This window comes from Bos grunniens, chromosome 26 (assembly GCF_055505025.1).
Source record: "Bos grunniens cultivar Pamir isolate PY7600 chromosome 26, Bosgru_T2T1.0, whole genome shotgun sequence".
In the NCBI taxonomy this organism is placed as follows: domain Eukaryota; kingdom Metazoa; phylum Chordata; class Mammalia; order Artiodactyla; family Bovidae; genus Bos; species Bos grunniens.
Genome location: NC_141190.1, coordinates 18,628,128 through 18,640,334, shown reverse-complemented (window position 1 = coordinate 18,640,334; position 12,207 = coordinate 18,628,128). Strand labels below are relative to the sequence as shown.

Here is a 12,207-nt window from a genome sequence, read left to right as displayed (position 1 = left end):
CTCTTGATGGGAGACTGTAACAAAATGTTCTGTATGTTTGCTTCTAGTTTAATAAGCATTCTGGGACCCAGACACCGGGACGTGAGCCTTCTACTCCCCCGGTGCGGAAAAGGGCTCGCTCACGGTCCTTCAGTGGCCTCATTAAGGTAGGCGTGCTGTGCTGTCATTTTCAGTGTTGATTGTGAGAAAACTTAACAATCTGGCTCTTCTTAGGCATAAACAGTTTTGTTCCATTCTTTGGGGTTCTATAAAGGGTTCGCTTATAAAGAGAAAAGGATAGAATTTGGAAATGCTTTTAATTTTCAAAGCATTCTGCTGTGTTTCAAATCGGAGAAAGGGACTCTGTGATTGGAAAAGTAAGGGGTAAGAGAAATAAAGGTCCTTTGCTGTCGTCTGGGGCTAAGGACAGAGTCCTCATTCCTGATTTACTGTGCAGGTTACTGAAGTTACGGAGAAGTGAAAAAGTTGACAGACACTAGAAATAGATTTTCCAATAGCCTAGTGACTTTTAGGTAAACCCCAAATTTTGATCAGTTGTTTTCTTTTCTTCGTCTAAAACTTCATTAAAAATCTTGTTTTTAAAGCAAATGCAGCATATACTTCTGTGCTGTTGCTGCCATCATTGTTTGTATATTCAGTTTACCCCGGTCTTCTGGAAGATCTGAACTTGTAACTAAGGCATATTGCCAGCAGGTGGCAGTAGATAGCTGATGATGGGGATCAAATTTCCAGGCATAAAGAAACCAAGGAGAGTCTGTCGCTCTTCTTGGTCATAGAGATGATTGGTGATAAGGAAAGTAATAGTTAAATAAATGTTTCTCTGTGTTAGTCAAAGAAATGTTCCTTTAACTGAAGTTAGATGGCTGTAGTTTTTTCTTCATAGTGAGCTCTTCTGCTGTTGGTTCTAGAAGTATTGCTAAACGTTGCTTGAAAGGTAAGAATATAATATTCTCTTGGCATCTGCCCTCTTCTTTACTGAGAGAGAATTTAAAACTTTAGAATTATAAAAGATCTTATAATTCTATCAGGAGAAAACATTTCAGAACAATAATTTAAACACAGTGTTAGCGAGTTTCATAGGACAGAAGGATTAAGTGTTTTCGTTGTAAATAAGGAGACTTTCAAGCTAATAATAGATGTAGGTTTCTGCTTGACAGCAAAGGAATCGTGAAAGGTCTGTTAAAAAACTCAGTGGAAGCTTTATAGCTAGTCCTATGACTCCTGGCATGCCCTATTCAGCTTACTATGTGGTGATATCTGATTTCTGAAAGGAAGATGGACTGGCCTTATTTTTCCAGCATTTCTGTGTTTTAGCTATTTGATTTCTTTCCTGCTTTGATACCTTTTTTTGGTTAGATTTTTTTCCTCCAAAATTCCTCTTATGTAAATGATTTATTGCATCAGAATATTCCTACTGATGTTTATATTGTAAAGTTTAATGTTCTAGTTTTGATATGTTCTTTTTTTGGAATTCAAATTTATTCTCTAAGGAGAAGAAAGAGAGGATTTCTTCAAAGATGGTAGAATTGTCACTGTCAGCTGTTACAGTAGGTTACATCAGCTTCTAAGCTGTTCAGAGATGAAAGGGCTTTTAGTCTTGCAGTGAATGTCAGTATAATCACATGACCTTTTTAAGAAGGCCCGTATCCTCTTGTGGTTATAATAGGAGCTCTTAGAGAATTTTTCCAAATTTTCCAATCCTGTGGGAGGAAGACATGACAGGGAAGCAAAATCTTAGAGTGGACCTTGTGTTAAGTGTCTCTTAGTAGGGAGGGGAGGAGGGACTCTTAAAAGCTGCCAGAGACATGTCTTTAGGGAAAAAATTATACTGGTAGGTAACTGGCATTTCTTTTATGGCCTCAGAAACATTGTAATTGGCCCATATTAGTTGGTTTAAATCAACTATAAAGTTTCTTTTAATGTTTCAGTCCTTAGATAGTTTAAAGAAGAATAGTGATCATCTAAAGAAGGCAATGATCTTAGGTTTTTTAGTAACGTGCTTTGACCTCTCATGTAAGATGCCTGTGGGACTCTTTATCAGAGAGCTGAGATTTTTTAACTTAAGAAACTGTAGTTTTGAAGGCCAGTATAGATATATATAATACAGATATAGTAGCTGTTTATAAATCACATATTTTCTTTTCCTAAATCAGCGGAAGGTCCTGGGAAATCAGATGATGTCAGAAAAGAAAAACAAATACCCTACTCCGGATTCGGTAGCCATTGGTGAATTGAAGAGAGCCAGCAAAGAAAATATGAACTTGGTAAGATACTGTTCTTTGTACTTTTTCTTTGTGGGTGTTCATCTGTAGAAAAGAAGAAAATTAACATGCCATCATTTGTTTTACTCTGTTTCTTTGGGCCATTCAGCCTTTTTTCTCTATCTTTTCATTTATGCTGATTGTCTTCTTTCTGTAGGCTTTCGCTGATTCATTCAACAAACACATTTCAAGTTCAGGGAGGACGTAGCCAGACGTAGGCAGAAGTGACAAACGCAGTGAAATACCCACACACAAAGTGCTGGAGGCAGCAGTTCTGACTGGGAGACTCCACAGGCTGGGTAACATTTGAGCCAGGCCTGCCTGACACTGCATTAGCCACGGAATCATCCTTCCAGGAATGGTTACTTCATTAGGCCAGCAATAAAACAGTTAAGATTAGTGAGATATGAATATGTTGTTAAAACTCTCTATATTGAAATTGAACAAGTAAATAATTCCTCTGTTAGCAAAATCTGTTTATACGAATGACATTAGGACATTTAAGCCACTCTAAAATTTTCTTGTTGCAGTTATTTTCTGGCTCTCCAGCTGTCATGATGACACCAACAAGACTGAAATGGCCTGAGGGGAAGAAAGAGGGGAAAAAAGGTACTAATTGCACATATCCCGTATGTCTTAGTGAATGTCGTTCCTTTCTGCATCTAGTCAGTCAGCAGCAGGTTTTGAATTCCTAGTGCGGTATGGTGGTATTTGGAAGTGATGTAAAAATGACAGGGCTGGGTCCTTACCCTGGAGTTCATGTGGCAGATGGTTACTGAACATCAACTCAGAACTGTCCCAGGTGCTGAGGGCAGAGCTGTGAACACAGACCCACAGGGTCGCTGAATCCTCAGACAGACAGGACACGTGGGAAGGATGTTTTAAGAGTACTTGTTAAGCAAATTAAAAGCAAGTATAAACTAACTTGTGAAACCAAGTACAGGAGTGCTGAGAAGGTGCTCAGCAAACATGGAACAATTGTGTTATTTTTCTGTGTAGACTTTAGCTTTGTTTATTCAATTAGGCTTTCCAAATAAAGAGCTCATGCTAAAGGACTCTGGAAATCAGATCATACAACATGTTTTTAAGGATGTTTAGGGTAAAAAGGATAATTTAGTGCTGAGACTGCTGATTGCCCAAGGCTCAGCCGATGGAGGGCACCATCTGCTGCGCTTTTCTCTGAGGAAGCCCCATGGCTCACTGGAAAGCCCAGGGGGTCTGTGGTTAGGACCAGCCACTCCTTCTCAGCCCACTTTCTCCTCCGAAAATGGAGATAATATTAACAGTTGTATCTACTTCTTAGATTGCTAATGAGTCTCAATTAAAACAATGTTTTGAAAGCACATTGTGATTGTTAAAGCATTAACAGGCAGAAGTAATTGTTACTTGGAGAAGGCAATGGCACCCCACTCCAGTACTCTTGCCTGGAAAATCCCATGGACGGAGGAGCCTGGTAGGCTGCAGTCCATGGGATCGCGAAGAGTCGGACATGACTGAGCGACTTCACTTTCACTTTTCACTTTCATGTACTGGAGAAGGAAATGGCAACCCACTCCAGTGTTCTTGCCTGGAGAATCCTAGGACGGGGGAGCCTTGTGGGCTGCTGTTTATGGGGTCGCACAGAGTCGGACACGACTGAAGTGACTTAGCAGCAGCAGCAGCAGCAGTAATTGTTACTAACGAAAACTGGGCAAGACTTGGTCTGGTTCTATAAGGTTTGCATGGCAGATGAAGTAATTTCTGGTTTGATATGCTCATTTTACCATTGAAATACAAGCATACTTACTGTTTGAGACATAAGCAATAGAATAAGAACAAAAGCCCAGTCCTTACAGATGAATCTTTATTCTTTTCTAGGAAATTAGATTTCAGTGTGGTCTTCTTGCTTATCCTTGAATGAACGATGTGAACTCTCTCTTCCTTCCATGCTGCCTCTGACTTGTAGGCTCAGTTGACTGACTGAGGCAAGTTCAGGGTTTGGAGTATGTGTGTCTAAAGATTTCTACTTGTATCATCTAAGTCCAAACCAAGCATAAGTTATTTTTGAAGGATACATTTGTTTGTAGTAGTTACACCTTTTATTGCTTTCATTTTTGAAGATAATCAAGAAATACTGTCTATGTCGACAGCTGTACTTTTAGAAGAAAGAAATGCATTAAAAAAATAAGCTAGTTTAATATTTTACCAAGAAGTTTTAGAGCAGGGATTCTTCCTGTTTACTGTGGACTTTCTAAGGGCTCTGATAAAGTTCCTGGTATTATTGTTGGAGTTTTATGTGTAGGTGCATATGAACATCTTTCTGGAAGAGAGAATATATAGTTTTTATAAGATTCTCAAAAATGTTAATGATTCAGAAAAGTGGAGGCCCACAGATAATGAATGACCTCCCACTGGCTTAGGCAGTGGTATTTTCACTTTACCTTCTCCCTGTTCACTTGCTCTGTCTGGGAACACCTGTGGGTGTCATGACTTCACGCTATTCTCCTTCTCTTCCTTCCTCTAATTTTTTTCCATCTCTGCAGTGCTTTACTGTCGTCTGCTTCCCCTTCCCTCTCTCCATGTTTTTTCAGTGCTCTGTCTTAAGGCTCTGCCTGTCCCTCCCCTCCCCGCCATGCCTGTCCTCTTAGCAGTTTGGTCTACTTCTGCAGCTCAGTTCTGTTCTCTGATACCCTTTCCCCAGCCTGCGGCTCCAGATCTGAACTCTGTCTAGTCTCCAGGTCCACAGATCCAAGTGCCTGCCATCCCTTTCTTTTACACAATGAATACAGTACTAGATTTTTTTTTTTTTTTGATGTTGATTTTATTAAAGGAACAAATTTTTTTTTGAAGAAGATATTGCAATTTTATTATCATCATCATAGTGTATACCCAAAGACATGCATTTAGCCTGGAGTTTCTCAGGTGGCACTATTGACATTTTAAATCAGATAATTCTTTGCTGTGGGGAGCTGTCCTGTGCACTGCGTGAGAGAGTTCGTAGCATTCCTGGTCTCTACTCGCTGGATGCCAGTACCCTTCTTCCCGTTGTAACCAGTGTCTGCCCCTTGACATTGCCAAATATCCCTTTCAAGGGAGGAGGCAGAATCACTCCCGGATGAGAACTGCTGATTTAGCACCTTTGTATTAATGGGTATTATTTTCAGCAGTCAGAATTCTAGCCATTGTTCAAAGCCCAGCCTAAACCCTACCTCCTGTGCGAAATCTTCTTTGGCTAACTCAGACAAATGTACTTTTTCCTTTGAACTCTTATTGACATTGCTAAAATGTTGACATTTAATGTGATTTATCTTAGTTATTTACTTCATATGTTTTGTCTTACTTCTTTAGCTAGTTTCTCTTTTGGAAGACAAAGGCCAAACTTAATGTATTTGTGACCCCCCGCCCTTCTCTTCTGCACAGTAATGACTACCTTGCATCCAGTAGGTATTTAGTAAACATTTGCTGGCGAGAGGTGTAGTGGTGGTAAGAATATGAGCTTTGAGTTCAGTTAAACTAGGTTTTAGTCTGCAGCCTTAATAGCTATATATCTTGGGGCAAGTTCATTTGTATAGGCTTCAGATTCTTTACCTATAATATGGCAAGAACATTACTTCATGCAGTTTTTTGTGAGAGTAAATGAGACAATGTACATAAAGAATTCAGCAACGCCTGGCACAAAATATGCACTCAGTAAAGCTAGTGTTATTGCCATTAAGATGATTTAATAAAGTGAGATTAGGGCAAGAGAACAAAATGATACTTACTTGGTAGAGACTAAACAATTCTCAATTAGACTCTCTAACCAACAGTTCCGTTCAGTTCAGTCGCTCAGTCGTGTCTGACTCTTTGCGACCCCATGGACTGCAGCACGCCAGGCCTCCCTGTCCATCACCAACTCCCGGAGTTTACTCAAACTCACATCCATTGAGTCAGTGATGCCATCCAACCATCTCATCTTCTGTCATGCCCTTCTCCTCCCACCTTCAATCTTTCCCAGCATCAGGGTCTTTTCAAATGAGTCAGCTCTTCACATCAGGTGGCCAAAATATTGGAGTTTCAGCTTCAACATCAGTCCTACCAATGAACATCCAGGACTGATCTCCTTTAGGATGGACTGGTTGGATCTCCTTGCAGTCCAAGGGACTCTCAAGAGTCTTCTCCAACACCACAGTTCAAAAGCATCAATTCTTCGGCATTCAGCTTTCTTTATAGTCCAACTTTCACATCCATACATGACCACTGAAAAACCATAGCCTTGACTAGATGGACCTTTGTTGGCAAAGTAATGTCTCTGCTTTTTAATATGCTGTCTAGGTTGGTCATCGGAGAATACGATGGCACCCCACTCCAGTACTCTTGCCTGGAAAATCCCATGGACGGAGGAGCCTGGTAGGCTGTAGTTCATGGGATCGCTAAGAGTCGGACACGACTGAGCGACTTCACTTTCACTTTTCACTTTCTTGCATTGGAGAAGGAAATGGCAACCCACTCCAGTATTCTTGCCTGGAGAATCCCAGGGACGGGGGAGCCTGGTGGGCTGCCGTCTATGGGGTCGCACAGAGTTGGACACGACTGAAGTGACTTAGCAGCAGCAGCAGCAGGTTGGTCATAACTTTTCTTCCGAGGAGTAAGTGTCTTCTAATTTCATGGCTGCAATCATCATTTGCAGTGATTTTGGAGCCCCCCAAAATAAAATCTGTCACTGTTTCCACTGTTTCCCCATCTATTTCCCAAGCATAAGTTATTTTTGAAGGATACATTGGTATCCCATCACATGAAGTGATGGGACCAGATGCCATGATCTTAGTTTTCTGAATGCTGAGTTTTAAGCCAACTTTTTCACTCTCCTCTTTCACTTTCATCAAGAGGCTCTTTAGTTCTTCTTTGCTTTCTGCCATAAGGGTGGTGTCATCTGCATATCTGAGGTTATTGATATATCTCCCAGCAATATTGATTCCAGCTTGTGCTTCATCCAGCTCAGCATTTCTCATGATGTACTCTGCAGGTAAGTTAAATAAGCAGGGTGACAATATACAGCCTTGACATACTCCTTTCCCTATTTGGAACCAGTCTGTTGTTCCACGTCCAGTTGTAACTGTTGCTTCCTGATCTGCATATAGATTTCTCAAGAAGCAGGTTTTCCCATCTCTTTAATTTTCCACAGTTGTGATCCACACAGTCAAAGGCTTTGGCATAGTCAATAAAACAGAAGTAGATGTTTTTCTCTGTTTCTCTTGCTTTTTCGATGATCCAACGGATCTCTAACCCTCAGGTTGTAGAAAATACTAAGTATAGATTTCTCTAGCTTTTAGGTGGGATATTTGCAGAAATAAATACTTACAAATGTGTTTAATGTTCCTTTTTCTGTTTCAGCCTAGGATTCTTCTGAAGGATCCAGAGTTTTCCTGTTGTCCACCCAGAATTCTTCCTTCTGTGGCCCAGTGGCCGTGACCACCCACAGAGAAGCTGGGACTTGCAGCGCGCTTGCTGCGTGTTGAATTGTGAAAGCCAACTAATCCTGTGACTCAACTGATACCTCTAACCTCACTCAGCGGAGATGTCTGCAGATTCTGCCTACTAAACTGGTGCTAGCGAGTCTCTCTTTAAAAAAAATGTTCTGGGGAAACCACTAAACAGCCACACCAGCTTACACACAGCACAGTCAATGAGCAGAACCAGGCAGACTCCTCTGCCTAGTCCATGTGTTTGTTTAGGCAGGTTCTGTTTTTTGAAAATTTGAAGTTTGTGCTCAGCTGCAGTGATTTTTTTTAAAAAGTGCAGACAATCCTAGTGGATCGATGTTATTCTTAACTGATAGTTTGGACTTTTCTCTGTTTTGATAGTATTGGGGATATGTTGGGTATTGTTTTTGTTTATTTGTTTTTTCTTATTTTTTAAAAAGCCATATTTTGGATAGGTAGTTGAAATGGGCTCTAAGCCAGATGTCTTTTCTCTTTTCACCTTAAGCTCTTTGTCTTATGAGGCTGTACTCCTCAGTACCTATTTGTGTCCAAAGAATTTATTGCTTTCCTGAGAATTTTTTTTTTTATGATTTCTTGGGCCTGAGATTATAGGTGTTTGGCCTGTAGGACTGAATAATTCAGAATGATGCAGTATCTTAACAAATGATATTAAACTGTGTCCTTTCCTCCCTCCTTCCTTTCTGTCTCCCTCCCTGTCTTCCTCTTTCCTCAGTGATGTCAGAATAGTCATATGGTTGCTGAACTCCTTCCTCCATTCAGATTCTTCTCACCTAAAACATCTCTGGTGCCAATGTGGTGCCTTCTCTGCCCAGTCGCTGTGACTCAAGGCATGTCACCAACAGTTTACTTGAGGTTTGCTGAAATACCTGTATGTAGGGGAAGCTCCGGCGTAGGATTAGGCTGGAGCTGGCTTTATGGCCAGGACGACTCTTATGGATGAGATTATACTGCATCTTTCTAAGGGATCAGGTGTGCAGGCTGGACCGTCTCCTGAGAGCAAGCTGGAGTCGGAGGACGGAAGCGAGCATGTTTCTCTGCAGGACTGAGAGATTTAAAGGGAAGAATGTTCTTGTTTGCAAGCAGTTGTGGTTTATCACCTGTGTTGAAGAGTGGCTGCTGGCCCGCCCTTTGCTTGTCACAGTGGGCACCGGGGGTAGTTGGGAGATGGGCTGGAGCTTTGACTGGGTTGGGGATGTGCTGGCCCGCCCCTTCCTTGTCACAGTAGGCACCGGGGGTAGTTGGGAGATGGGCTGGCACTTTGACTGGGTTGGGGATGTGCTGGCCCGCCCCTTCCTTGTCACAGTGGGCACCGGGGGTAGTTGGGAGATGGGCTGGCGCTTTGACTGGGTTGGGGATGTTCACATGTGTTTGAGAGGAGTGGCAAGGCTCTGACCCAGGTGAGACGTCCCTGTCCAGGGAGAGCAGGGCAGGAGGGAGCTTCTGCCTGCTCTGTTAGACGCGTAACCACTCTTACCCCGTGTGCCGGAGCTGAGTCAGGCCTCGGGGGAGAGGCAGTTGCCCAGCAAACTGTGACTTCTGCCCTATTTTTAAACTGTTGAAATGGTGTGTTATTGCTGAAACAAAACATGATTCTGGGGAGCACAGTTTGCTTTTGTATCTGGAAGTCAGTCTTGTCTGCTGTATTTTCTGTTTCTTCTGCCGCTGTAACAAAGTAGTGGAGAAAAATGGGAAATTTGGCCATCCAACTTGATAGATTGTGAATAATAGATGGTTAGGAGTACAAAGCTGCTCAAAAGTCCCTTTCTCTACAGTAGTTTTATGTCATTCTTAAAAAATACTTATTAGCAAGTTCATACATGTAGGGTTCTATTTGACTTTTTTCCTTATAAAATTTCTTGCACCAGCTATCAGTGAGTTCAAACAGACCCCTTCTGGTACGGCCGGGTGAGAGTGGTGTCCTCCCGTAACTCGGTACTTGCTCTCTTAGTTTGTCTAAGCATCTCGTTCTGGAGTGGCACGGTCTGGCACAGGTGGAGGGAGCGGAGCAGTGGCCTCATACCTCCTTGTCATCGAGGTGCTTCTGTGGTTCTGTTTGAGGGAGGCTCTATTTGAGGTTTAGTTGGTTGAGTGCAGTTAGTAATCCAGGCTGGTGCTCTGGGGCTGGGGTGGTGAGAGATCCTGTCACGTGTTTTTATATAGCTTGCCCCTTTGGGCAGTTTATGTGGGTATTTGGGTATGTGTGTTCCATTAAAGTATTTATTAAATATGATTTCCCTTGCTGTAAGGGTATGATAGGTCTTTTCTTGTTTGTTTTTTAACAGAAGCTGTGATGTAGTTGGAATCCAGATTTGAGAAATAAACAGCATAACCTCTTCTGCCTTATAATATGTAACTGTTCTAATCCTGTGGAATCTTACAGAGAATGAAAAAACAAAGACCTTTTAAGCATTTGCTACAGGAGGATACTATTGCCCTTCTGACTTGGTGGGCAGGCATTTTTGAGCCAGTATTCAACAATTTAAAAAATATGTAATATTTAAAAATTCTGTTTTATGTTTGTTTTTCATGTTGAAACAATTTCTTTGGAAATGCCTCTTGTTTTTAAATTTTCCTTTCTTTCTGGGGTCAGTTGCGGTGGATTTTGATGTAATATTAATGGGGGGCAGTATATCTTGTGTGGGCTCAAGCATAAAAAATGCAGACCACTTCCTTAATTCAGATCAGTTGGCACTGGGTGAGCTATCCTGGTTGAATCAGTGAAAACCTTGGGCACTGGACTCCTAACTTTCTAACTTGGTACAGTGGTGCAGTGTTCCTGCTTTGAAAGACTCCACTGCAGCAATGAAAGAGAATTAGATGGTACTGACTGTACCTGAGTGCCAAAACACAGTCAAGGAGGTGGTACCTCATGAATCGAAACTGAAACTCTAGTTGGCCCTCCACCAGCTCATTACCCCGAACGAATCTTCCGTAGTCAGGAATGACAGTGGGCTGCCTTGGGAAACAGAGCAATTTGGGGTTAACTGCGGTGATCACTGGGTGTCCAGCGGTGGCTGTTTTGTTGGCTTGTAAGAAAGCCAGTGGTTCCAGAGTGTCAGAGCAGAGCCATTCTCTCCTCTGGAACAGCAGTGTTTCTGTTCAGCTTTCCTCATAGAAACCTCTGTTAGGATACGGTTTAAAACACCGCCTTCCGGGAGATCCTGTGGTTGCAGAATGGTCTCTCGAGTTCATCTGCTTCCTTACTTCCTGCAGAGCCTCACACAGATGCCTGAAACTGGCTCTCATTCTGAAGTCTTTTCTGAGTAGAATTCCTTTCCCCAGGAGAGAGCTGTATCCATCTGGAAGCCTTGGTACCGAAGACAGGACCTGGATCCAAAGCTAGATACCAGCAGTTGGCAGGACTGCTGTAGAAACTGGGGAAGATTCAGGTTTATAAGATGCACAAGCTTTTCAGACCAGTGGTAATTAATCTGATCTAAAACTCACTGTGGGAAAGCTGGCTTTCCTCCGCAGGTCATGCTGAGCTGTTTCCACAGGTGGAGAGTGGATGGGAGGGCTGACGAGGAGGTGGAGTTAAGACTTACTAGCCTGAGTGCTTGGGTTACCATGGAAACTGGAGTGTGCGAGGCCACAGCAGATGCTAAAGAGCCATTGAGCACTCCCCCAGACATGTTTGGGGGCCAGCAGAACTGGTTGGGAAAAGCACCCCTGCCCCAGGGTCCTTTACTACATAGCAAGGCTTGCCTTTTCACTACCCCCAAGCTCGCTCAACAAGAGAAGCAAGGTTTCTTAACTGTCTAACCATTTTTAATTTTTTCATTCTTATTCAACTATATCCTGTATATATATATATGTAACTGTAAAGAAACATGTATTGTTTTTCTTTTATATTCATGTAATATTCTGAAATTAAATTTCTTTTGTTTCATATCTATAGGCTTTGATCAGTCTCTTCATTTACATTTGACTGATGGATTAAAGAGAGGTTGCCTCTTAAAAACATTGTTTCAAGTTTGACTGAGTTGCTATGACAGAGGTGGCCTCTTGTTCTGAGGACTGTGACACTAAGAACTGGCGTGTCTTTGGCTTGCTCTCCAGCTGGGGGGTGGGTTCAGGGGGAGTAGGGCTTTTTTGGCTGATTGGAAATGGGATTGGAACCTCTGGGAATTTTGAGTTCCCTGATTTCCCTTGGCTGAGTCTAGAATGCTTTGCCCAGATTTCGGTTTCTCACATAATCTTTATTTCCTCATTTAAAATAAGGAGTGATGGTTATAGTAACAGTAAAAACCAAGTGACATTTTCATCTAGGCCAGCAAGCTGCAGTGTTTAGACAACTCTGCTTGAGATGTTGTTTCTGTCACTTACATATGTGGGCTTGGGCATGTTCCCCACTCTGTAAGGGAGTGGGTAACGATACCATCTCAATGATGCCATGCTCAAGAGGCACATGTAGGGGCTTAGCACAAAGGTTTTAATCTGGAGTTTGTGATTTCAGGAATTTTTTGCTCCTGTAATTCTATGTA

At 42.1% G+C, this 12,207-nt stretch overlaps 1 protein-coding gene across 7 annotated transcripts in view; it reads left to right on the top strand.

Annotated features, from left to right (window-relative positions):
* ARHGAP19 (Rho GTPase activating protein 19) overlaps positions 1–11,618 on the top strand; it is a 70,520-nt gene extending 58,902 nt beyond the window's left edge. For 4 of the 7 annotated variants that reach the window (XM_086379370.1, XM_086379373.1, XM_086379368.1 and 1 more), the window contains exons 9-12: positions 48–146; positions 2,154–2,264; positions 2,792–2,870; positions 7,614–11,618. In XM_086379370.1, the coding sequence (XP_086235496.1) occupies positions 48–146; positions 2,154–2,264; positions 2,792–2,870; positions 7,614–7,618 (294 nt within the window). In that variant the 3' untranslated portion in view covers positions 7,619–11,618. The remainder of the gene's footprint in view (positions 1–47; positions 147–2,153; positions 2,265–2,791; positions 2,871–7,613) is intronic. The other 3 variants (XM_086379372.1, XM_086379374.1, XM_086379369.1) reach the window with 1 other exon arrangement.
* Positions 11,619–12,207: the final 589 nt, after the last annotated feature.